This window comes from Protopterus annectens, chromosome 13.part0, assembly GCF_019279795.1.
Source record: "Protopterus annectens isolate FY-2018-M chromosome 13.part0, PAN1.0, whole genome shotgun sequence".
NCBI lineage: Eukaryota > Metazoa > Chordata > Ceratodontiformes > Protopteridae > Protopterus > Protopterus annectens.
Genome location: NC_056747.1, coordinates 64,560,710 through 64,588,139, shown reverse-complemented (window position 1 = coordinate 64,588,139; position 27,430 = coordinate 64,560,710). Strand labels below are relative to the sequence as shown.

The 27,430-nt window shown below is 39.6% G+C and overlaps 1 protein-coding gene across 1 annotated transcript in view; it reads left to right on the top strand.

The window, feature by feature from the left end:
* The window catches only part of LONP1 (lon peptidase 1, mitochondrial), an 843,750-nt gene that overhangs the window by 12,641 nt on the left and 803,679 nt on the right, over positions 1-27,430 (top strand). The window contains exon 2 of the mRNA XM_044090626.1: positions 6,393-6,481. Within this exon, the coding sequence (XP_043946561.1) occupies positions 6,393-6,481 (89 nt within the window). The remainder of the gene's footprint in view (positions 1-6,392; positions 6,482-27,430) is intronic.

Here is a 27,430-nt window from a genome sequence, read left to right as displayed (position 1 = left end):
GAGGATTTGATGGTGGAGCAGGGCTTTTTGGGAAGGGTGGATAGATGGATTAAAACTTAATTTGTCTCTTAGTCCCTAATCCTTCCTCACTTTGTATCAGATGAGTCATTTGACACTTACTGGAGACGAGAGAGAATGCTTGCACACCGTGTTTTCACTCTAAGCATTCGGATCATTTCGGAAGGAGAAGGAAGATACTCTAGAATGTGCGAGTTTCTTCTCTTAATAAGCGTTCAGGTTTGGAATTAGAATAACAATCAGACTATAAGATAGAATGTTAAATAGATGGACTCTGGCATTCAATAACCCATCTGTGGCAAAGCAGAAGGATACGGAATAATGCACATCTTGTACCAAAGTTTACAAATAAATTCTTAACACAGGCAGTTGGAATATGCTGTGGTCTTACAACTGATGTATTCTGACTTCCAGGAACAATTTAAATTTAGAATGGATTTAGCTATCTGTGCAAGAGCCTTAACTACATAGCTGTGAAATGTACATGCAGATCAGGTAATCCTAAATTCCCTTGTTGTATGGGGAGGATGAGTGTATCGCACTTGATTCTCGCCCTCTTTTCCTTTCCAAATGTCTTTTGTTCAGTCTTTTGCCATATAATATCCTTAGCTGCAGTAACAGAAGCCTTTTTCATCCATCCCTTTAAATACTTTATCTTATGTCCCCATAAGTATGAGTATTGCTGAACCAGTTTGTGTGTAGTTGCGTAATATTCAGGATATTAAGTTAATGAAGATAAAACAAAGGCTATAACTATAAAGACTTTCTCAGAATATTCCATAACACCGAAATGACATTTTTCTGGATTTATGAAGTGCAAAGTAATATCATTTGCAAGTAAAGCCAACTTTTCTTGAGTACCATGCCATTTATATATTTCAGTTTGAGTCCTTTATTTTATTTGCTAATGGATCTACATATGACTGAAATAACAAAGGGGAAAGATGGCAACCCTACCTGTTTTTTTGTTCAAAGTATCGGGGAGACCTCTCCCACTTTAATTCATGCCTTCAATCATTCATATATTCTCTTAATTAATGTTATTTTATCAAACAATGCAAATGCTTCCATTGCTGTACTCCTAAAATCCCAAGCTACTGTGTTGAATGCTTTCACTGCATCTAGACCCATCAAAAAACGGCAGTATTTTCTTAAATCCTGTTTCCGTCTGGGTCATCATTGTTCTGTTAATGTTATCAAATGTTTGCCTCCCCTCTGTGAGATCACATTGATCCACATCTCTCTGTTTGGCAACACCTTTGCTGTTCTCTTCAGTAGTGTAGACATAACCGTTTTGTATTCATAGTTTAAAATTGGAAAAGGTCTATATGAAGCTGGATCTGATGGGTCTTTGCTGTCCTCTAGTAATACAGCCACAACAGCATTCTTCCAGGATGTTGGCTCTTCCCCTCCTTTTAAAATATTATTCAACATGACCCTCTAAATGTTTAACACTTTCTTACCTCCCAACTTCTATAGGAATACTCTCTGTTCCCAAGGACTTCCCTGCAGATTGAGTATACAACATCCTTTTTATCTCATCTCCTCCTGTCTGGCCCTTATCTTCCTCCAACATTGGCATCATTAAGGTTTCCATAAATCTTTTCATTTGTGCTTTTCTTGTTTTCTAATTTCCTCTGGTTTATATAAATTTTCATAAAGTACCTCTAAGAAGTCTATAGGATCCCTGTTTGTTTTTTTCTTGTCATAGGCTCCCTAAACTTGGTGACAAGCCTTTTTACTTTCTGTCGATAAATATTTTTGTGCTCTAGAGTTATTAAAATTTGCTTAACATCAGATTTTCTAAGGTAATGTATATTATCCAGAAACTTCTTTAGTCTTCTTTTAGTACTCTGCAGTTGCTTCTCCTGTTGTCCTTAGAAATTCCCCTTATTCTGCAATACTTTAACCCTTGTCAGCTCCTCTCAATAATTCCTATTACCACTTAGCCATGTCTGTTTCTTTTATTTCTACACTATTTTTAAACTTTATTTTATCCCACTTACTAGCTTTCACTGCTGAAGAAATTTCTATCCTCCCTAATAACTCTCAAATAATTTCCACTGTCATAAGTTAATAAGTTCAAAAACGGCATTTTAGGCTGATTGGCCACCAAGAAATGATATCCATTCCTTAAATTCCTCTCTTTAAAAGGCAAGTAAGAAAGTGCTGATGTTTCTTTTTTACTTCATTATTCTTTGTTTTTGTTTTAGTTTTTATTTGGTTATGATCTGAAATATTTTTTGGATATTTGTCAAAGCTTTCAATTAAATGCATATGCTCCTCCGAAATATAATCTATATCCAGTCTACCTTAGATATTGTACACTGAGAAATAATTAAATTCTGTCAGAGTTTCTACTATTGAATTCACATCTTCATACCGACTATTTTCAAAAATTTCTGCATTAAATTACTCTGTTATATTATTCTTTTTAGGTCAACTTGATACATCCTCACTATTGCAGACAAAATCTCCACTCATAGATAATCTAGCCTTCTGAAAGCTGATTGTTTCTCCCAAACATTTCTTAAGCTCCATAATAACAGTTTTTGGTGGAATATAAATGCATGCCAGCATAAGCCTCCTACCATGCCAATAGCCCCTTATTACCATGAATCTACAATTGTCTTTTTTTGTCATTATTGGAGCCCCTCTAACAATCAGTATCATTACTCCCATTTCATTTGTCCCTCACATTCTGCTGAATATCCATCCCGAAATTCTTTCTTTACCAAATTTGCTTGCTCATTTATTTCATGTAACATTGCTATTAGTACCCTACATTTTTTAATATAATTGAATACTGTTTCCTTTTTGCCTCTACTTGTAAGGCTTTCAAGATAATATGGACAGAGTATGCATTGTCCTAGAAAGATATTTTTCCCATCTGTTCTATATGACAACTTTTTTGAATGTCAAAGTCAAAAAGTCAAAGTAAACTTTGTCATTCAGAAATCACACAAGTGCAAAAACTGAATGAAATTCCGTATCTCCTGACTCAATGTGCAGACAACATATCGACTATTTTCATAGACATTTACACATGTAACATCTGGCTATTACATCACAGACATGCAGATAGACAGACTAATATTGCACATAATTAGAAATGCATTGTAACACTTTTTGAACTGAACACTTACTTGCATGAGACTTTAGTATTGCATAGGTACTTGGTTAAGACATTGCATTGATCCTTGCACAGAAAGAGACATTGAGTATTGCACTGTGAATATTGCATTATGGACCTTACAGTACTGCACTGTGGTTAATCTATGGATTTGCACATATTGGACTGAAAAAAGAGATAGTTTACTGCATTGCTACTGCCCTAGCTGGCCTGTAAGTTACAGTCATGGTGAATATTGCAGTAAGTATTAGGTGAGACTGGTAACCAGGTTCTTGCACATATTGAGACAGTTTATACTGACCCAGTTGGACTGTATGTGAATGTGTATTTCCAACTTTTGACTTGCATATGTACACTGTTTGTCAGGCTGCTAATTTTTTACACTTTCTTCTCATCCCCATTTGAACCTGTGTCACATTAAGACTTTTTGCTTTCGTTAAAACCCTTAAACAAAAAAACAAAATACATTACAGAACCCCCCCATTAATCTAGAATGAACAAACACAACTGTACATTTTCAACAAATAATATTTAACCCTTGAGATATGCGCACTTGCCCCAAATCAATGGCTGCATCCACAGGCATTACCTAATCTAAAATTGAGGTTACTCATGCTAAACTGCATGTTACAGCCTGTGTTTTCACTTACACTGATTGCTGTCTGTACTCATCTTTCCTTTATTCTCCTCCCACATGTGAAAAACACCTAGCATGCTTTCAGAAAACATTAACTTTTAGTTCTAAGAAAAGGTGCATTGGCTTCCTTTAAATAAAACTGAATTGCGCACTGTTCTATTAAATGGGTTAAAGTGTTAAGGCTGCTAGGGAGGCTACTTTTTTATTCACTTCCCCAATTTCAAACTTTATTTTTCAGTAAACTGCAAGCCACTGTACCTTTAAGTTTCGCATTTCTCTCAGCAAAGAGTGCTTGGCACTCTCGAGATTAGTTGCTTGCACCCGCAAGACAGCTTGCCACTAGGTAAAAGTAGTCAGCAATGTGGAAATAAAACTGCTAACAACTTTGCAGGTGTTTGAAGGAGTCTTTGTATGTTCACTTGGACCAAAATATACATACTTCTGGTCAACTTCCTTCAAGTACAGACTTTGTCTCCCTCTGTGAACATTTGCTAAAAAAAAACTAATACTTTTGCAATTTAAGATACTTAGTATTTTTTATGAATTTTAATAATTTTGTATTAATTTTTTCAAGCCTGTTTGCTTAAAAATGGCCATAGCTCAAGCCAAGTGCATCAGTCTAGGCATCTACTCTTGTAAAAACAAGGGAAGTTATTCTCTAAATTTTACTTACAGTACAATAAACGCACTTTTACACCAACTCTTTAGTGAATATCAGATTATATTAACTTGTGTTTTGTCCAGCTGCCCTTATGTTGTAACATTGTAAAGCCTATATATTTTGTAACTAAGTAAAAGTACTCATTAACTTTAATATTTTTTGTATATGCAACAGTCAGTGAAAAGACACCTCCAAATTGAAAATACCCCTCACTGTATAAAACTGCTTTACAATATAACTTGTAGTTTACACCATGATGTATGTAAATGGAAGAAGTATTAGTATAAAATGCATGTAATGTATGTCAGTGGAAGAAGCAATTTTGTAAAATGTGTGTAGTGTATGTCAATGGAAGAAGTATTAGTATAAAACGCGTGTAGTGAATGTCAGTGGAAGAAGTGTTAGTATAAAACGCGTATGCTATCTCAGCCAAGTGGAGGATGGTCCATGTCATCTCTTACGAGCCTTGAGTGAAATATCTGTGCTGCTGCTTCTTGAGGAAGAAAATCAGCACCAAGTTAAAAAGAAAGTTGACACTGTTTTCTCAGCTGTTTTTCCCAAACGTCTTTATTAAATTTGCACATATGACAAAGGCAGTCTTATGAAAAGATACAAAATGATATCACTTAGTTGCAGTTTACATCAGACACAATTGAAACAACTGTAGTTGTAAACATTATACAGCACTTCTAAACCATCCAGTCATTGTCAGTTGAGCATTACATAATTCATTGAAATCCTGCCTCTTAAACCTCATTCCTGCTCTGCATATATTGTTCCCACAATTCCCATTTTATCCTAAATTGTTTGCTCTTTCCCTTTTCTAAAGATTCCAATTCCAGTTGTTTTATCTCTGTTACTATATTCACTACTTTTAATAATGTTGGTCTAGACTTTGATTTCCATTTTCTATTAATTGCTTTTTTGGCAGCCACCATAATTAGACTCAGTAAGGCTTTACTATGTCTAGGCAATTTTATAGCATAACTCAAAAAATCTCCCCAGTCAGTCTAATCTGCTCACCCAGCATCTCCGACAGAGTGGTCTGCAGGGAATCCCAAAAGTCTGCCAGCTCATCACACTTTCAAAAAACATGTTCCAAGCTACTTCTTTCTTGCCTGTTATACCTCCAACGTTTGCTAGCCACCTGAGAAAAAAATTCTTTGGAGTCTACTTTGGGTATAAAAATACCTATGTAAACACTTCCAGGCAAAGATCCTAAATCTTCTAGACTTTGTTGCATATTCTGTTTTTTCAGCTTTGAGTATAAAGTCCATACTGGTTGCTGCTTGAAATAATATGCATACTGTCTTTTTTTTTTTTTTTCTAAAAATCGAATCCATACTGTGTGCCCTCTCAGCCATAAAAAATGACCCTTGCATCAGCCTCCTCACTTGTGAAAAAGGTTTTATACTCTTATCTCCTCAGCATAGAGGAGAAAGGTCCATTGCATCTGTCCTCTCAGCTTCACGGAAGAAGTCCATTCTGTTTGTCTGCTCACCCTTCAAAATAAAGTCCATTCTCTCTCCTAAAGGTTCTAGAAGATTTTTCCATTCTGCATTTTCTCAGCCTTGAAGTAGGAGTTTGTGGAAGACGACTGAATTGGATTTTTGTGTCTAGAGTATAGCACAGTTGCACTGCTCTGTTCTATGCCCACTGAATTTTTGGGGACCATTTTGTGTATTTGTAGATTGCCTATTATGGATTCCTTTGTCGTTTGTATTTGCTGCATTTTCATGGACTTGGCATTCTCATAAATATTGCACTTAATATGACAGACATGCATATACAAATTTCATGGTAGAATAAATGTTCATTTAATTTGTTATATATTTGTGTTTTAGATTTTTTTCAAAATAATAAATCTTTTAGAATGTCCCAAGTAATATGCATTGTAGTGGAAGTAAATATAATAATTTGAAATGGACATATTTTTGTTGTAGGTCAAAAACAAGAAGTTGGTGGAGTTGCTTCGTAGAAAGGTGCGACTAGCTCAGCCTTATGCTGGAGTGTTTTTAAAGAAAGATGACCAGTAAGTAGAACTCATTAATAATGAGACTAATTGTAATGAAATAAATATAATGTTTATTATTTCATTTGATAACTGGTAGTGATCTAGTCCAGAATTAACGTTTTTTTTTTCCAAGAAGTATTTTATTTTAAAACGAGTGTCAGGTTACTGGAAGCATTATGACCATTTTGTGTACCCCTTTGAACTAGAGGTATCATGGTATTGTAGTTTCTGTTCTAACATGACGAATAGTCTGATTAAAAGATTGGATATTATTTCTTTCATTTCTCTCTGTGTATTCAACATTTAAGAGTACAAGTTCTGCTAAGGGCTTGCCAAATGAAACTGGACTCACTGCAAGCAGTAGACACTTTCTTTTGCCAGCCTAGTGTCCTTTGTCTCTGGCTCTCAGATCCTCACAAGAATAAGAGAACATTAGAATGAAGCGTATATAGAAATCCTGCATTTTCAAATGCATACTTGAATGGAAAAAGTTGCCACCTCATGCATGTGGAGAACACTCTCAAGGGCCTGGCCATTTGTATTTGTAAGTTGAAATTCATAGGTGAAGTTTTCTTAGAAGGACCAGAAATACTTAAACAGTTATTTGTTTAGAACATGAGTGTGACTCATTCATGACAGGACACATTCTCACACAAGTAAAACTAACAAGACACAATACATACAAACCTTTTATATGTAGGACTTTCATGTCAAAATACTCTTAACTTTGGCAAAGCTGTTTCTGTTTAGACTATGCTTTGGACAGTTCTGATAAAAAAATATATTTTGACAGACAACTGGAAGATTTTTCTGTGAAAGTCTGACTTGTTAAACAACGTTTGGCCAGTCCCTGGATTACACTACATTACAGTTACACTTCCTTAACACGCATTAGTGCTGTCAGTTTCACCAGTCACTATAAGTCATGAAGCCGGTTATCTCACCGTCTGTGAAAGAACTGCCTCGTGTTCACTCACCACTATTTGCTTCTTCTAGATGATTTTATATGTGAAAGGTGTGGGTATCTACTACCTGGAAGGCCAGCTTGTCTTCTAAATTATTGACTGTACCCAGCATGTCACTTTTTTGACTCTCTCCTCACACAACTATGCCACTAATAAATAAACCTTATTCAAATATGAATTATGAGGTACTTTAAAGTCCTCAGAGAAACCACAAAGACTTCCTAGACAATGCTTTGGTATACAGAGCACTGAGTATCACACTGGCAGGCAAACAGCATGCACAGACACTACAGATAGCGTAACTACAAATAAAGGTTACTCGGCAAGCTAATACATGAGGTAATAATGTTATGTTGTCCGCATCTCACCTTCGTTCTTGCTGGTTGGGTTCGGAGCCAATCCTCTGATCCGACTTGGTCGATTTACTATAGCTCGAGAGCTTATACTGGCTCGAGGCTAACCCCTATCCCAACATGCCTAGTGGTAGCTACCCAGATCTCATTTGCCGCTTGCAGTGTTGAGATTGTGACTACTTGCTCAGACTAAGTATTTATTTTTTTTGTATTTTCCTGTCTTCCTTTATTAGGATTATTAGCAGTTTAATTACCTTGTTGATGTCTATTTTAGTCCTTGTTTAGACAAAAACCTTCTGACCTTCCTCAACTATTGATTCTTGGTTGTTCTTTGCAGTCGTTTTCTTAGGCCTTGCTTTCTCCTTGAGCCCGTTTAACTTAGAGGGTTCTTCTCTTCTTCCTCGCTACTTCTTCTCTTCCTTGCTTTCTGTTGGAGTAGCCATTTAAGTTAGAGGCTCTCCTATTGAGGGAATTGCCATTTTACTTCGAGGCTCTCCCCCCTTCTTCTTTTCCCTAAAAAATAAAAAAATAAAAAAAAAAGTTATCTTCGTTTGTGGTAGTGTTTGTAGTTTTTGTATTGCTAGCCGTTACAGCCTTGTTTTTGATGTTTGTGTCTTCTAGTTCCCAGCATGTCCAAAGAGTCAAAACCCTCAGGCTTTATAAAATGCAACTCGTGCTCCCAAAAACTGTCCCTTACGGACAGGCACACGAGTTGTATATACTGTTTAGGGGCTGTTCACCTGCAGAACTCATGCTCTAGCTGTCATGTTTTCAATGCTGGAGTTCTACAGGAGAAAGAAAATAAACTGCTTCTTCGTGGCCTTTTGAAGAGCCCTCAGGATCCTTTGTCTCTGGTTCCTCAGCCAACAAAACAGTCTGACAAATCTCCCAAACCATCCTCAACGGTTCCGATTTTGGAGCAACCCAAATCTGCTGTAAAATCTTCGGCTCTGTCTGTTCCCAGTGTCTGCTCCGACAATGCTGTGGCTCCATCAGTGTCTTCGGAGCCAGTCTGAGCCCAGAAAAGAACTAGGTCTCCCTCTTTGGAACCAGTGTGCTGTGCTCCACAGTCTCCTTTGTTGCAGTCTATGGCAGGCAGTCACTAGTCCTCTTCTCACTCCTCTTGGTCCTCCAGGTTTTCAGATCATGATGTGGAGAGAGTGGTTAATAGGCTCCTCAAGTCACAGGCACTTGCCAAATTGCTGTCAAGTCCAGCCCATAAGGAATTGGCTCCTTCAGCCCATCAGCTTCTCTGTTAGTTCCTCCTCCGACTCTCTTGAGCTCGGAGCCAGAGTGCATGGACGTCATGGTGGTGGAACTGTCAGCCCCAGTTACTTTTCCTTTAACAGTTCCAACTCCCTCTCTGATCTCCTCAGTGTCTCAGTCCATCGAGGGATCTGGGCACCGAAGCCCTCTCGTTGGCTCAGAGGGGGGAAGTGGCATTGGACCCTTGTCCAACCCTGCTGTCCATCTCGGAGCTTCGGAGCAGGTGAGCTCTACTCCCACATCAACTTCGGAGCCGTCACTCTCGGTTCGCAGGAGATCTCCGGGCTCTTCGGAATCAGAGGCTCCTTCAGCTTGGGACAGGTGGCTCCTTCGAGGTGATGAGTGTGCTGTCCCCTGAGACCACTCCACCCTCTGCTCCATTGGCTCCTTCTCCCTTGGTGCCTTTGCCTGCCTTTGACCATCATCCTCCCTCCAAGCGTAGGGAACCTATGCCCCAGGATGCCCCATTAGGTGACCCCACTTCTACCGAAACCTCCCCCGAACATTCGGAGTAGGTCCCTCAGAAGAAAAAGTATAAGGAGGCATCTGGACTCCCCCTGAGTCCATCACTTCAGACACAGACGTGAATGAATCGGAAGGGTCCCCACGGTCCCCCTCTGAGGGTGTCTCCTATTCAGACATCTTGTAAATCCTTAGAGGGGTGGCTGGAAGTCCCTAGCCCCTTCTGAGGATGCCTGTCTACTTGGACGCATCTGGTTCCCGACCCTCCACCTCTTGAGTGTCTCCGCTTTTTGACCCACTTTTGTCTGTAGTGAGTCGGAAGGTGTAGAGCACTCCAGAGACCATGGAACTGGAATCCTGCGGAGATAAAATACATTTATAACTGCCTCCGAAGACAAGTCCTTTCTTTCCAAAGGGGTTCCTGTTGGTGCTATGGTGGTGGCAGCAGCCACTAAGAAGGAACTTGTGGAAACCTCATCTGTTCATCCGCCAAACAAGGAGTCCCATACGATGGAGAATTATGGGAAGCGTATGTTCTCTTCAGCAACCTTTACACTCGGGTCACTTAATTATTTGTCACACTTCACGCAACTTCAGAGGGATCGCCTAAAAGAGTTGGGAGATGCCCTGCAGGATCCTGCAGCTGAGGGATTTGCGAATAGAGCGGCTTCCCAGCTTGCGACCTTGACTTCAGTGGTTAACTCCTCCATGAGGCTCATTTCTTATGTGGCAGATGGAGTGAGTAGGGCAGCAGGTACCGCAGTTGCTTTGCGGAGACGCTCCTGGATGCGCCTTTGTAGATTTGCGGAGCCCTTCAAGTCCTCCTTTACCAATACTCCTTTTTATGGCTTGTCCTTGTTTGGGCCTCAGGTAAGAGAGACTCTCGCCAGGTGTGCAAAGGATGGCAAGACTGTCTCTTCTGTGGGAGTCTTGTTTTTCCACTCCGTCTAGACCCTACCCTAAAGGTCAGAAGAGTGGGAAAATGTGGCTTCGAAAATCCCAGGGAGCTTCACCTGACGCAAGTGGAGAATTTACCCCCCAGCAGCAGAGGGAGAAACAATAATGGAAGACTCCGGCCTCATGGCAGGGGGGTCTGCAACAGAGGGCAACAGAGATACATTCTCTGCTAGGCCCTCCCAGCATTCCCGAAGGGAGGCCTGACTGTTTGTCTCTGGAGACAGTCGGGGGCAGAGTATCATTGTACTCAACAGCCTGACAAGCTATTACGAAAGATGCATGGGTACTGTCTAATATCCAGGGGTTACAAAATTCCCTTTTCCCAGTTACCCCCTCAACAAAACGTTCAATCCCAGACGTTCCACCCAGTCTTTGGGATCAAGCAACCATAGAAGTACAAAGATTGCTAGAAAAAAGACCCGTCCAAGAAGTCCCCGCAGATCAAATCGAAACCAGAACTTGCTCAGTTCTGACAGGGGACTGGAAACCCATCTTGGGTCTCACCAAGCTAAACAAATCAGTAAAAAAAGCGAAGTTCCAGATGGTAACACTGCAGTCTATTCTCCCCTTTTTGGGTCAGGACAATTGAATGTGCTCCATCGATCTCCAGGATGCGTACTACCACATAAAAATGGACAGGCGATCCAGGAGATTCCTACGCTTCCAGCTGGGAGCCAGTCATTATCAGTTCAGAGCTCTGCACTTTGGTCTCACCACAGCCCCCAGGGTGTTCACCAAGAGTATGGCAGTGGTCACTGCTCACCTGAGACATCTAGGATTCCAGGTATTTCCATATCTAGACGACTGGCTCCTCGCTGCTACCACCGAGCATCAACTGATCAAAGCACAGGACTGCACAATTCGAACCTATTCCCAGCTAGGCATCAGTATAATAAACTATGAAAAGTCTGCCTTGTTGCCTTGTCAGTGTATTACATTCATAGGGACAAACTTAGATACAAGAGCCATGATAGCAAAGCTGCCTCAAGACAGGGTGTCATCAATTTGTCAGCAAGTTTCATTCCTCATGAAAAAGAAGAGAGTTCAGGCAAGAGAGGTATTGAAAGCCCTGGGCTCAATGGCTGTAGCAATTACTCTAGCCTTATGGCCCGCTTCCACATGAGAATTCTGCAGTGGCTTCTTTTCGCTCAGTGGTCGTTCCAGGATTTACCAATGTCACATATGATCTTGATCTTGGAATCCTGCAAAAAGGACTTGGTATGGTGGCTTGTCTCCCCCAGGTGACTCTGGGCAGACCCTTTCTAGACCCCAGTCCAGTAGCCACAGTGACCATGGATGCCTCCCAAGTAGGGTGGGGGGGGGCATTATCTGGGACAGACTGTCCAAAGAATGTGGCAGCCACACGAGTACCACTTGCACTTCAGTGTTGCTTCTGGCATTGCAAGCACTTCAAGACTCTCTTCCTACGGGAACTGTTGCAATTCAGACAGACAATAGTGTGGTAGATCAACAAACAAGGCAGGACTAGATCTTACCCCTTCTGTCAGGAGGCCCTTCGAGTATGGCAATGGGTGATGTCTTCACAACATTTTCTGATTTGTGACGCACATACCTGGGAAATCCAATGTGATAGCAGACAGGCTCAGCAGGGCTATCCTCATGCGTCACGAGTGGTCCCTGAAGCAAGAAGTTGCGGACTTGATTTTCGCAAATGGGGCCAGCCATGCTGCGATCTTTTTGCCACTTCCCTCAACAACAAATGCAGCAGCTATTTTGCCTTAGCCTCCTCCACCAGGACAGTCAGCACTTTTTCACGATTGGCCTCTGAGACTACTTTATGCCTTTCCACCTTTTCCTCTGATCCCCAAGGTACTGCAGAAAGCAAAGTCGCTGGGCTGCAAGCTCATCCTCCTTGCTTCTTACTGGCCTTGTCAGGTACGGTTCCCGTTTTTCTACCATCACCTACAAGTTGAGCCTTTGATTCTGGACCCAGTTCTGGACCTCCTGATGCATCAGTCAGGCATGCTCCACCCCTCCCACCAAACTCTCAAGCTGACACCATGGTTTCTCCACTTCCAGTCATAGCCAGGCTCCCTAACATTTCCCTGGCAGTACAGCAGATCCTGGTATCTTCTCACAAGCCCACTACCAGAAAGATTTACGCTAGCAAATGGAAAAGGTTCTCTTTTTGGGCAAAGAAAAGTGACCTTGATCCCTTCACTGCTCCTGTTTCTAAGATTATTGATTTCCTGGCCGAAATGTTTGAACGAGGGGCAGCTGCAGCTACCATCAGGGTCCAACTGGTTGCCGTCTCCAATTTTCATGTGGGAGAGTTGGGCTCTAATGTCATGTCCCATAAGCTGTGCAAAGCATTCTTACGAGGTACAACCCTTTTACGCCCCCTGGTAAGAGACCCTCCCCTCAGGACCTAAACTTTGTTTTAGCCTCTCTGGTTCTTCCACCCTTTGAACCAGCATCATCTTGTCCCCTGAAATTTTTGTCTTGGAAAGCCCTCTTCTTGATTGCTGTCACCTCAGCTAGACGGGTTTCAGAATTACACACTTTATCTATTCGCTCTCCGTATCTCATCTTCCACAAAGATAGAGTTTCTCTCAGAACAAATCCCTCCTTCTTGCCAAAGGTGTGTTCCAAGTATAATTTAAATCAGTCCATCATTTATATAAATGAAAACAAACAAGGCTGAGATTTTCAGTTGCAAACATCACCTATAATCTTGTATACAGTTATTGCCAGTCAAACATTACATAGCTCATTCAGTTCCTGGCTTCCTTTAAACCTAATTTTTTCTCCAAAACATTATTCTGCATATATTCCCACAATTCCTATTTTTTTTGTGTGTAGTTTGCTGCTACGCTTTTCTAAAGATCCCACTTCCAGTTCTTTTAGTTCTTGTTATTATATTAGCTATTTGTAGTATGGCTAGTTTAGACTTTGATTACTGTTTTCCAGGAACTGCTTTTTTTTGGTAGCCACCAGAATTAAACTCTGCATGACCTTGCCCTTGCTATGTCTAGGGATTCCTGTTCTGTATCGCAACTCAAAAAATCATTTCCTTAGTTACGCCAATTTAATCACCCAATATTTCTGACAGAGTAGTCTCTACCAACTCATTACACTCCCAAACAATATGTTCCCAACTACATCTTTCTTCCCCGTCACATCTCCAACATTTGTAAACTACCAGGGGAAAAAATTCTTTGGAGTTTGATTGGGGTATAAAAATATCTATGTAAACACTTCCAAGCAAAGATGCTAAATCTTCTAGACTATGTTGCAAATTTGGGAGCCATACAAATATCCTCCCAATGTTTCTTTATGAATTGCTTTTCCAGTCTCTCTTCTCAATCCTTTCTAACCTCCTCTGATAGATTCCAATAATTATCTTGCAGCATTTTATATGCCCTGCTAATTATCCATTTTTAACAGCAGCTTCTGTTCTAGATTCTACTTTAAACTCTACCATTGCTGGTCTTTCACTTAGGATGCCCCTATTCCTTTGTCTTTGCCTATACTATTGAGATCAGTCTTTGATGGGGAAGGCAGTTTTGCAGTCCAAAATAATTCCTGGACTCTCCCCATCCTGTTACCTTTCCCTCTTTAACTATTTCCTCCCAATTCCTTGGTTCCTTTACCTGTTTTCTCCAGAAAATTCCAGCCCCCTCATGCCTATTCTGTGTACCCATAGTTGCATTCATCTCTATTGGCTCCTTTTTCCATTCCCATGTGGGCTTAGTTCATAGAATACTTTTGGTACTTTATGAGTATAATAATTTGTATTGTTATTCCCCTTTAAGATCTACATCCAAAATCCCAGTGTCTCCTTATTCCTTGAGCTTCCCCAATTTCAAAGTGAAATGGGATTATAATGAATTATAGCTTTCTGCTTGTGCTACGTGTAGGAGCCTTAACTGCGTAGTTGTGAGATACCCCCTTCAGAACAGGTAATGCCAAAACACATTGTTCTATTGGAAAGATCAACTTATCCCACTAGATTCTTTCCCTCTGCTCCTCTCAGATATAAAATCAACTGTTTATTGATCGCTATTCACAATTTCTCGTCTGGTTGATAAAAATATGCCTGACCTTTTGTATAAAATTAAAGGGGTACGTCATTTTATCTCCTCTTCACCTATAGTATTAGTATTTGAGCATCATCTGCTTCTAAGCTTGGCGTATTTAATTCTTCCATAAACATTATTGTTTGTTCTTTTTCTTGGTTTCTACATTGCTGTGCTTTGTACATAATTTCATAAATCTTCCAAAGTTTCTATTAATCTGTGGTTATTTTATTTGTTATAGTCTCCCTAAGCCCGGCTACAACCCTTTCTACTTTCTGTTGCTCGAACTGCTGTGCTAAAAGCTTTTGTGCTTTGGAGTTATCAAGAAAATAGTTGTTTAGCAGCAGTCTTTCTAAACTCGTTCATATTATCATGGTAGCTCCTTATTTTCTTTTTAGCACTCTGCTGTTGTGTCTTCTTGTTGTTTGAGATTCCTCCTGTTCTGCAATACTTTATCAGTCCCTCTAAATAAAATAATTCTTATTTCTTAACCATATCTCTTTTTTTCTTTTATTTTTACCCTATTTTTACACTCTCTCTTTCATTTTATCCAACCCTCTAGCTATATTTTTAACAGATAGATGGGGAAACACCCCATTTTATTTCATTATCCTGCATTTTTATTTTAGTTATTCTTGGCATGGTGGTGGTGCTGCGGTAGTTGTCGCCTCATAGCAAGACGTTGTTCCATTCGATTCTCAGCTAGAGCGTCTTCTGTGTGGAGGCATACGTGAATGGGGCATGCCTTCGTTGAAGGTTGTGCATCAGGGCTGGTAACCCGGTACGTAAAAATCCACTACCAATCATTAGCGGACCGGAGTTCCGCTGTGGCGACCCCTAACTGGGAAAAGCCGAAAGACGCAAACAAATTGGCATGTGATCTAAAATGGTTATTGGATGCGTATCAGAACTTTTAATTAAATGCACGTGTTCTTGTGAAATATATTTTTTGTGTAGCCTACCTCACTTTTTGTACCTTGGGTAGCAATGCTTAAATTATCTTTGAGTTCCAACTATCCTTCCATTCACTGGGAAAAGTACACCACCACAAATAAGTATGTGCATTTATTCCGGGACCTCATTATTGCCAGCTGTTTACATTGACTAGTTCAAGTTCTATCTAGGGGTTCAAAAGTATTGGACCTGGTTCTCATCAGGGTAGCCCCCTCTCCCATGATCAACACTTACAGTTACCACATCACTGGCCAGTTCTGACTACCATTCAGTAACATTCACTGTGAGGGTAAAATCCAATTTACAACAAAACCCTCCTGCCTTCAAAGACTACTGTAAGGCACACCTAATCCAGATAACTGATGATCTGATGAAATGTAAGCACCCTCCTCACCTTGATGCTACCATCTTGTACAATGCCACACTTGCAAATAATTTATTTGCCCACCTTAAGGCGTGCATTGAGGTATTGGTCATCATAACACATTATTACAGTAACAAATTCTGGAAGGAACCCCTATGATGGAACCCTTGTATAAACAAACCTTATAATAGTAGGAAGAAACTGATACCATGTAATAGCAAACATAATACCCAGTCATGTAGAGAACTCCAAGGTCAACAAACAGCTTAAGAGTAAAATTAAATCTTCCAAAAGCAATTATGAATTGAAAATTGCCATTTATTCTAAGGACAGATTTATTGAAGAACTGAGTAGTAAACTGTGTACAGAGAATATTGTTCTGGGAGATTATAATCTTCCTAATATTGATTGGTCAGCTGACGCACATTCTACAGTAGTAGGAGACGAGTTTTAATTTCTGTAAAAATGTGGTGCAGACTTTCTGACTAAGCAGAGTAATATTTTAGGTTTGCTTATTGTCATGCATTTTCACAGAGACCTGGTTCAAGACCATTGAAGGCACTCCACTAGTGCAGGTTTTCGGTACCTATCACTTGTTCAGGCCCATCGCATTAGATGAAGGCATTAAAACTTGCAGTGTCTCCATTTCCCTCATTAGGCCAGTCATCGAGTACAATGCCCCATTTGGCATGTACCTCACTAGACACCTACAACAACTGGAGAGGTCACACAAATACATCACAAAGAAGATCTTAGGCCTTAAACACTTGTCCTATATGGACAGACTCAAAAAATCTCCAACTATTCTTTGTCTCGTATCACTTACTTAGAGGTGATCTCTGCTTGACTTACATAGCAATGTCTGACCCAGCTCTGTTAGAAGTACTACATCTAAAAAAATCCCAATCCCTCTGTACTACACGCTCCAGAAACCTCAACCTCATTACCACAATCAACAGAACAAGCTGGAGGGACAGGCTGATAACCAAGAGATTGCCCATGCTATGGAATACAGTTCCCATACATGTCAAGCGGAGTGCCTCACTGGCCGTCTTCAAGAGAAGTCTTGATGAGTGGATGGGAAATGGAAAATTCATCCTGGGGATCACTCAAGTGGCTCTACTTGACAGAAGCATTGGGAACTAAGGTCGGGTGACACGATACCAGGGTAATCCTGTGGGCTAGGCTTGTAAAGGCTCCAGGGCCATTAGCCGAGTACACACCTATGAACCTATGAAGCTGTTAGTTTGTGTATGTCAAACAAAAGTTGGAAATAGGCATTCAGAAATTGTCATGTATAATAGGTGGGAACAATAGCTTTTTATCATACTGGCTATGATATCCAGTGCTATCCTGGAACATAAATGGCCTGACTGGTGTGGACAAAAAGGAAAAAGTATTAAATTATTTTAACAAAAAAATGCAGAGTGCAAATGGCAATATCTCAGGATACATATTGCAAAGGAGTGAAGATGTAAATTGACAGAGATAGGGTTTCAAGATCGATATTCAACAGAATATGGACAAAGGAAAAGAGGAGTAATATTGCTGATTGCAAGAGAGAATCCAATAGTGATAGAAGAGTAAAAAAAAAGACGATGGTATATTTGATATAATAAGATTAAAAGTTGCAGGGTAATGAAGTAAAAATGAGACACTGGTGCTTTTCACCCACTTGTTAAAAAAAGGTGAATTTAAGGAATTGGTAGTGGAAATTATCATTGAAGATAGATATTTCTTCACAAGTGGATGCTAGTGAGTGGGAGAAATGTTAATGGAGCTTAAAAATAGAATAGAAATAAAAGAGAAAGGTATATGGTTAAGAAGTAATAGAAATTGTTTAGAGGGCTGTAAAGTATTACAGAATAAGGGGAGTCTCTCAGAACAAGAAGAGGCGCAACTGGAGAGTGCTAAAGAGAAAAGGGAGTATTTGGATAATATGCATGAGCTTAGAAAGATTGCTCTTAAGCATATATTTTTGATAATTCCAGAGCATGAAAACTTTTAGAACAATGACTTAAGCAACAGAAGGTAAAAAGGATTTTCACCAGACTTGGGGAACATGCAACAAGCAAAATAACCACAGATCCTGTAGAAGTATTAGAGGTATTTTGGAAGTGTTATGAAAATTTGTTTAAGTCAGAGAAATGTAGAAATCGATTAAGAGCACAAATGGAAATATTTATGTAAGACTTAATTATGCCAAGGTTAGAGGTAGGTGAGGCTCAGCAACTAATAATTAAGATAGAACTGAATGAGATAAACAGTGATTTTTAATCAGTTTGCACAAAAGTGTCCAGGAACAGATGCCATTCCTTTGGAAGTTTGGTAGTTAGGAGAGAAGAAAGGGATAACAATCTAGGAGATTTTGTTTAACAGTATTTTAAAAGGAGAGGAAGCGCCAACTTCATAGAAGAAAGTGGTTGTGGTTGTATTACGTAAAGATGATAAAGACCCAGCTTCATATAGACCCATTTTGGTTTTAAATCATGTTTACAAAATGTTTATACTAGCTTAAAGAATGGAAAGAGGGTTACCAAAATTAATAAACATGAATCAGTTTGGTTTTGTGTAGGCAAGGCCAACATTTGACAACATTAATAGAACAGGAATGATCCAGAGGGAAGCAGAATATAAGAAAACACTGCAATTGTTGGTGGGTCTTGATGCAGAGAAAGCATTCAACAGAGTAAGCTGGGATTTTATGAGTAGGGCAATGGAAGCTTTTGCATTCCCTGATACTATAGTAAGGTTAATTAGGAGGATGTATAAAGGAACAGAGGCAAGAATTAAAGTGGGAGCGTTCCTCTCTGATGGGTTGTGCTGGAGAGGAACCAGGTAGGGTGTCTGCTTTCCCTTTTGTTATTTGCATTATGTGAAGAATCCTTTGCAAAGAAAATAAGGGACTCAGAAATTCAAGGATATCATTGCTGTAGTAATCAAGAAGAGTCAGCTTTATTTACAGATGATATGTCCTTTTCCCGATTTATCAAGTACAAATAATGTCAGTATTATGGAATATTTTTGAGATGGTTTCACGTCTTTTCAGGATAGAAAATTTATGAGGATAAAACAAAGGCTATAGCTGGAAACTATCTACTGTGCCACACATTGTTTCAGCAATACGCACATTGATGGGGACATAAGATGAGATAGTTGTATGTGTTTATTTAAAAGGCTTCTGTTTTGTTAGCTAAGGGTATATGAGAAGAAACTAAACAAAATACAAAAAGTGAGAGACTGGAACTTGTTTATGAATATGGATAGAATGGAAAAGTAAATGAAAATGTTTGCAGTCTCTTTAGTCTATGTATAAGTCAGGCATATTTTTGTAAACCAGATGAGAAGTTGTTCACAGTAATTAGTTAAGGGAATTTTATTTGGGATGGGAAGAGGGCAAAAGTTAAGTGGGATAAGCTATTCCTTCTAACAGAACAAGGTGGTTTAGGTTTACATGATTTAAATATTTTTTTTAAGAACTACACAGTTCAAGCTCATATGTATATAACACAAGCAGACGGTTATAATTCAGAATGGAAAGAGATGGTGATAAAGCAAAGGGGAAGTTCAAGAAATAAGGATAGAGTGGGATTTTGGATACAGATCTTTAATGAGAATTCTGCGGCAGGGCTAGCCACATAGCAGTGTGAACCCTGACTCTAGATTGTCACTGTTGAAGTGACATCCTGACCCATGTGCAAAAATGGGAAGAAGGAGTTATGGATGGATGGATGGATGGGTGGATTCTTAACAAGAATAATCATAATCATACAGAATATAGTGTTTGTGGGTGGCACACTAGTGCAGCGGATAGTATTGTTGCCTCACAGCAAGAAGTTACGTGGTTCAATTCTCAGCTGGGATGTCATCTCTTTGGAGTCTGCATGCCCTCCTTGTGTTTGTGTGGGTTCTTTCCCGGTGCTGCAGTTCCTCACACATTCCAAAGACATGCAGTAGGTGGATTGTATACTCTAAGTTGCCCATAGGTGTGTGCTGTGAAAGAACTACTGTGGCAGGGCTAGCCACCTGGCGATGTAAACCTTGGCTCTAGACGGTTGTCACTGTTGAAGTGACACCTTCATCCCATGTGCAAAAATGGGGAAAAAAGGGTTATGGATGGATGGATGGATGGATGGAGAATATAATATTCATAAAGTAGCAGAAAGTATTCTAAGAACTAAGCCAACACGAGAAAGGAGAATTTGTCAGTAAGGGATGACTGCAAGTTGGTGTACAGAAAATGGGCAAGAAGAGGCTGAAATTTACTGGAAAAAAATGGCAAAGGAACCGAAGTATTGGGAGCAAATAACTAGAGTGAAAGGTAATTGAGTGGGATGAGGCGAAGAAGACATTTGGACTCCAGGATAGGGATCCGTCTTCCCTACCAGAGACTGATGTCTAAGACTGTAGGCAAAGAGAAAGGGATAGGGGAAATTATAAGTGAAAGACCTCCTCTAGTGGTGTTTTTAGTTGAATCTAGAACTTAAGCTACTGTTAAAAAAGGGATAATTAGTAGGACATGTGAAGTATTGTACGATAACTATAGGAGTCAGTCAGAGGAGGTTAGAAAAGATTGGGAAGAAATACTGGAAAAGCAATTTGCAGGGGAGCAATGGGAGGACAAATGTGTGCTATCTAAATACGCAACAAAGTCGCCAAGTTTTAGGATTTCTGCTTAGAAGTGTTTGCTTACATATTTTTACCCCAAGCAGACTTCACATAATTTTTTGTCAGTATCTAGCAAATGTTGGAGATGTGATGGGAAAGAAAAAGGTTATTGGAAAAATATGTTTTGGGAGTGTAATGTTGGCAGGTTTTAAAACCATACAGAGTCAGAAATATTAGGTGAGCAAATGGCTGCAACTAAGGAAATGATTATTTTGACATGGGCACAAGATCTGAATTGCCTAGACATAGCAAGGCCTTGTTACGTTTAATTATGTTGGCTGCCAAAAAATCAATTGCTAGAAATTGGAAATTAAACTCTAAACCAAATGAATTTGAATTATGGAATATTGTAAAAGAGATAAAATAACTGCAGGAGAGCTCCTTAGTAAAGGAAAAGGGCAAGTTACATGGAAATTAATGTAAATTGTGGGAACAATACAAGCAGAATAATGCTCAAGAGGAGGAGTGAGGGTTAAGGAAAAGCAAGAATTGAGTAAATTATGTAATGTTGGACTGTTAATATAACGAAGGAAAACTTGATGTATAATGTATGTAAATGGGAAAATGTATGGTTTGTTTTCTGTTAATGTGTGTTTGTCTTAAGTGATAATTTTAATAAAGGTGTATAAAAAGGAGGAGCAATAGATAGAATTTCAGATGGGAAAGTGTTTTGAAAGATGTCTTCTCACTTTACTAGAAAATTATGATAAAGGTGTCCCATTGGCAATTCCACATGAGCATCACTTCTGTAAAAGAAAATCCAACTTTGACACACTTGACAAACTTTTTTGATTCAATAAGCTTGGCTTTAGATTATGGTGTTAGTGTAGGGGTAGTGTGTTTGGATTTGTTCAAGGGATTTGATACTGTTCCTCATCGTGAGGTAGTGGTCTCGGAGATCTCTGTGAGCCCTGTAATTACCAAGTAAGTTTCCATCTGCTTTATAAGTACACCTCAGAGAGCTGCAATTACTAAAACTATACTTCAGACTTGTTACAGCTGGAGTTCCACAAGGATCGGTCATAGGACTGATCCTTTTTAAAATTTGTGTTTTTTTTCCTTGTTCCTTTATCCAGCAATTTTTGGATGGCATAATATGCAGATTTAAAAATTACAACTTTATTGACCAGTTATCAGGACCATCAGCATTTCAACAGCTGTCTAAACAGGATTAGTACATGCGCATAGGAAGGAGAGTGATCTCAAAATTAATTATGACAAAAGTGGAGCAATCTACTTTGGTAGTTGTTGGGTGATTCATCTCTTGATGTAATCACAGAATGTAAAGGTTTAAGTATTAATTTTGCATTTAAAAAACCAACACAAGCATTAAGAAATAAGCCAGTGTATGTCTTTGAACTTATCTTAAAAATCATTACATTACACTGTGTATTAACTTTGGTCAAAGTACTTACTGCCTGTGAAAGTTCGATGTTGAATATATAATGCCTTTGTTTTGTACCAGCATTAAGGGAAAACTGATTATATTTGAAGGTATCCAGAGGAAATTTTCGAGAAGCATTCTCATGGGTTCACAGTTAGATTATCGTAGCAGGCTTCAGACCTTAGGCCTATATTTCTGCTGTAGGAACCCAGGAGGAAAACTCTAACTTGCTTTTGAATTGCTACATGATGAAGAATTGATGGCAATTCTTAATTTAGAATTGCTGCTGGCAGTAAAGCCTTTCGATATAGGCATGTAACATTTAATATGTACACTTGTGGAACTGTGTGCTGGACCAAACTTGTTTCTCACTCAGTTATACAGTATTGTAATAAATTTCCCTTCTCATCAAGGGTGAGCAAATCGCTGTCTATTTTCTAGTCATCTCTCGACTCCAGAATGGGCTAATTAGTACATTCAACATTGCCGGAGTCTGTGTTTTGAAAGCCCTTCTGGCATATACACAGTTAATCTGATCTTTTGACAACTGTAAAGCTTTTTCAACTATGTCAGAGTGCTCAGAAGTAATCCAAGATATTAGCAGACAAATTTACCTCAGACTTTACTCCCCTATCCCCCCTAATTTTCCCAGGCACATTAGCATACTCATACCACCCCTCTGGTTACTTCCTAGCAAGTCCTGAGGGCTACCTCCATGGCTAAATACACATGAATCCTGGTAATGATCCAGGCTGCCATCTAGTCAACCCCAGACACTGTCTGGTAGCCTAACTTCTTGACCTGTTCAGTCTCCACCTGTCCACTGGATTTTTACTAGAAGTATGGTGACCTACTGTAGCCACCGCACTGCAGAAGGGGGAACCCACTACTGATCCTGAATATTGTATACCTGTTGGCCTCACCCGTTGTATCTCTAAGGCAATGGAGCACATCTGTGTGGTTCTAATTACTGCAATGCATCCTTCCAACAAAATCCTACTACTTGCAACCAAAACTAATAACTTTGCTGGCACTGCCCTTTACTTTCACTTAGTCTCCAAAACCTGGAACTCCATCCCCCTTCTAGTTAGACACGACCCCTCACTATGCCTAAAAACATACTTACTCAGCTTCTAGCTCTGCACCTGAGTAAACTGTCACTCATTTTCCCCACAACTCCCTCTCTCTTCTAATAACTGCAGAAGTTTGCAACTAACAAACTTGTCAGTTCACTTCAACAATTATGAATGGAAAAATTACCTCAGCAGAATTTTTCTTCTTTGTTTGTATATAATTGTCTTTGTTTGTTTTCTTTCTGTGTAAATGCATATATCTGTCATTTTGATGTATGTAATATGAATGCCATCTGTTACTTTGGAGCCTTTCTCCCTAGGCCTCCACTGAAAAAGGGTCCTATGCCAAGTCAAACAGTCCTGGTAAACAGAAGCAATAAATAAAAATAAATTAATTGGATGTAGGCAGTTTACAAGCCCTGAAACTAAGCCAGTTTGCTTCCATTAAAGACAGATACGGTCTGCTGAACCTGGTGAACTTCTTTGAGCAAGTCAGTGATGCAGTAGACACATCAATAATGCCAGTCCAGGTATGCAACACAGATTAATTTGCCTAAGTTAATCAAATTAAATGTAAATCCCTGTGTTACATGGATGGCAAACTGGTTTTCTGACAAACCCCAGTCTGTTAGTGTTGGTGGTATGATCTTATCAAAAAGAGTTATTGGCAGCAGTGTCCCCAGGAATCAGTCCTAATAGCATTTCTGTTTTGTATGTACCTTGTCAAGGCCAAAATCAAGCATCTGTGGCTGACAACGTTTGCAGATGACTGTTAACATAAAGCTATTATAAACTCCCATCAGCCTTCCAAATTCTCCATGAGGTCCTAACACACACACCAACAAGTAGTGCCTGGACCATTTTCTTAAACAAAAGACTAAGAAGTGCAGCATTGTGTCCTTTGGCAAACCTGGGCACTTATGGATGCAACACAAGGTTGAAAATTGACTTTGTCATTAGGGACCCTGGGCGGTTTCATTGACTATAAACTATTGTTTGAGCAGAATGTAGCCACCATTTTTAAGAAGTCCTTTTATCTAGCCAGACTAAGGAAGCTTTCATCCCTCTCCTCCCTCATCAGACCCATAATAGAGTGTTATACCGCTCTGGTGTAAAGTTGTCTAAAAATATGCTCCAGCTTAAGATATATTATAGCATTTCCTCGGTAAAATTATCAAGGGCATTTCTTCCTTGTGCTACCAGGAGGCACACATTTTCTTTACTGTTTCTTATAAACTCTTGAGAAGGGACCTCTTTATAGCCGGCAGAACCTCAAAGAATCCAGTCATGTGTGATGACCTTAACATTTGGGAAACAAGTAACACTCTAAAACAGATCTAGACTTCCACCAAAACGTAAATAGGATCTAATGGCAAAATAGGTATTTATGCTAGAGACTTCCACTTTATAGAACAGACTTCCTTTGGATAAAGAGCAGAGTAGCTCCACAATTCCCTTTATGTGAAACCTGGATGAATGGGTGGGCAGTTATAAACACACCTGTGTCTGTTTCTTCAAGCCTTCACTAAAGTAGTCAAGATTAGGTATTACTCATGTCAGTGGTTACATATAATTTGGGATCTTGTTGCTTCATGTAGTTCATTGGATCAGTAGCCTAGTGTAAACCTATGTATCTTTAGGAAAAATGCTACTGGAAAATAGGTTTAGAGGCACCACAGAAAACAAAAGATGCTTAGGGACTTTTCTGTGTGGAGTTTGTAAAATATGCCTCTTTTTATGAAGCATAAAACCACAAGGAAAATAAGCTCACATAGTGTACCACCAGGGGATAAAAAACATCAATATCAGCCGTTGCAATCCATTAGGTGAAAACAGGCAGTCCGACCACATCAAAATGAGTTTATTACAGGTGACCAGAGGATATACTACCAGCATAGCTAGCTGGAATTTTGTAAATAATTATATGTTGTTTGTGAATATCAAACTAATTTATATAAGATGCTGGTGTTACAAATGTGTTAGAACTGTATGTTATATGTATATCAAACTGCTCTGTACAGATGTTTGTGTTGAAAAGGTGTTTGTAAAGTGCTTGTGCCTAAAATGTATCCACAGTGTGCCCTACTGGAATAGAACAGAAATGTACATGCGGTGTTGTAATTGTTTAAATGTATATGTTAACAGAGGAAACTGGAGGGTTGACCTCAGTCCAGCAAACTTTAGAAAAATATGTGAAATTAAATTACTTTATAGGCTACTCCATAAACAGGCTATCTCTCGAGTTTTCATTGCAGCTAGAGACATAAAGTCTGTACTAGGAAACTTTCTATATTGTCTTTGGGGTGAGCTAATTACTAATCTTGAAATCATGAAGGAATACAGTTGTTTTATGAATTTCAGCATCTGCCAAAGATCTGAGCAAAAGCCCTTGTCTATACTGCCGGCTTCCAGTGATGGGGGCTTCACCTGGTAACGAAGTCAGATGACAGGAAATTGTCATTCTGCAAGTTTTCCCAGCAGTAATATTTGACAGATTATTTTGAGAAGTCTCTTAGACACTGCATTCTGCATTCTGTCTTGGACCTGACAACAGCTAGAAGATCCATTCACCACATCTGCCTTGCTCTGTTAGTAAGTTCTCGGGTTATAGTAATTCTCTTAGATACAGTCAGGGATATAGTGAAGCTTAGCTTAGATATTTTTCTTTCTTTGCTTGAGCCTGTACTGCAGTGTTCTTTTAAATATTTCCTGTGGTTTTGAACTGTGATGTCACTGTGAATATAGATTTAGTATTGTCGTGTTCCTTTGTTATTAAATATATTTAAACCTTTCATTGTAGCTGATCTGTGTAGATATATTTAAGTATTTGCTTATTTATTTGGTGACGCTGTGTGGGCCACTCCTAATAGCCTTGCTCTTGGTCAAACACCCATTTGTATTAATATTAATATCACTCAGTATATTGGGTACCATTGGAAGAGCCTTAAGGTAGCTGGCAGAAGTGACTGATCACAGTGAAAACTACCTTATAGTCTGGACAGAAGGTGCATAACTAGTAAACCTGTGCCAGCCTTTCCCAGGTGTGTGTGTGTGTGTGTGTGTGTGTGTGTGTGTGTGTGTGTGTCTGTCAGCTACTTAGGCAGGGACACAAAGCACTGGTTGGACAGAGAAGGTGCTGGAGGTTTTGGCTTGGTCACTCAGTTGAGATCTGAACTCTGTAACTGTGCCAGTGGGGAGTCTTAATGGGGATCTGGAGAAAGGGTGAGAAACCAGCCCCACACGGACTGTGGTCTCTTGTGTGCTCGTAAGGGAAATTGCAGTTGATGCAGAGAGCTGCATCTGGAAAAAAACTGTGTGTACTTGTTATCCTCTTAGTGAACAATTCCCCTCACTGTTGCCAGTGGTGAGGAATGAGGCTCCTTGATTACTGGTCCAGTGGAGGGTCATCCCAACAGGAACAAAAAATCCACTCAAAACAAGTTAATTCATGAAAAATTGGAAAGTATAATCATCAGTCCAGTTGCTACTGCATAAAATCCACCAACCCCAGGGATGAAGTAACAAGACAAAAACCCTCTTGGGTACAAACATATGTTATAATCCACAAAAATGAAAAGTATTTAGAAAGCAATGTTTTTTTTTAAGTCAGTGGTTAAGCACTTTCATCCTTCTTCACTTAATGGACTTAATCAGAACCATGTTCCCGTTATGCACAGTTTGCAGTCTTTCAGGAATGATTAACAGTTATTTATCTTGTAAACAGAGTGTAGACTAGGACAGAATGTCTCAAAGGTCCCTTTGGGAAGACATCTCATAAAGTCTATCAGATTTAGCTATATAAAGTGTGGTATATTGCATCCAAGTCATCCAGTGACCCTCTTCACTAGGGCTTTGACCACATCACTCAGAGGTCTTCTTTGTTAGTGCTTCACTGGATGACATTTGTGCAGCTTGGGCTCCTGTGCATGCTTTTGCAAAACACTGTAAAGCTGGATGTGATCTTCAGGAGACATTTCTCCTTTTTTCAGTTTGTCTTGCAAACTGTTTACAGGATCTAACTGCTCCGTACACCCTTGCTGTGCTCGGGCTCACTCCTCTCCCCTACCGTGCCCCATTCCCACCCATCCACACTTTCCTTTGATTAATATACTGCCTCAGACACACCCACTCCTTCCTTTAACCAACCCACACTATCCAGTCCAGTTCTTGCCAATCCTACCTTACACTTAATCTATCCAAATTCTCTTTTCCGCCTACTCTCACCATATCCTTATACTATTTTCCTCTGGAGTACTGCAAAAATGGTAATGACTTCCAACCAACAAATTATTTTAACTCTCTACACTTGCATCCTTTCTTTTATCCACCTGTATCTCTACACACTATCACAATTTGCACATCATAGTTACCCGCTCCCCAACCAATACAGACAGCCACCACCCCCTACCCATCTTTATCATATCACCTCATCTAGTTAATAACTCCTGCACTCACCTCTTCTCATTCAAAGTTCTCCACCC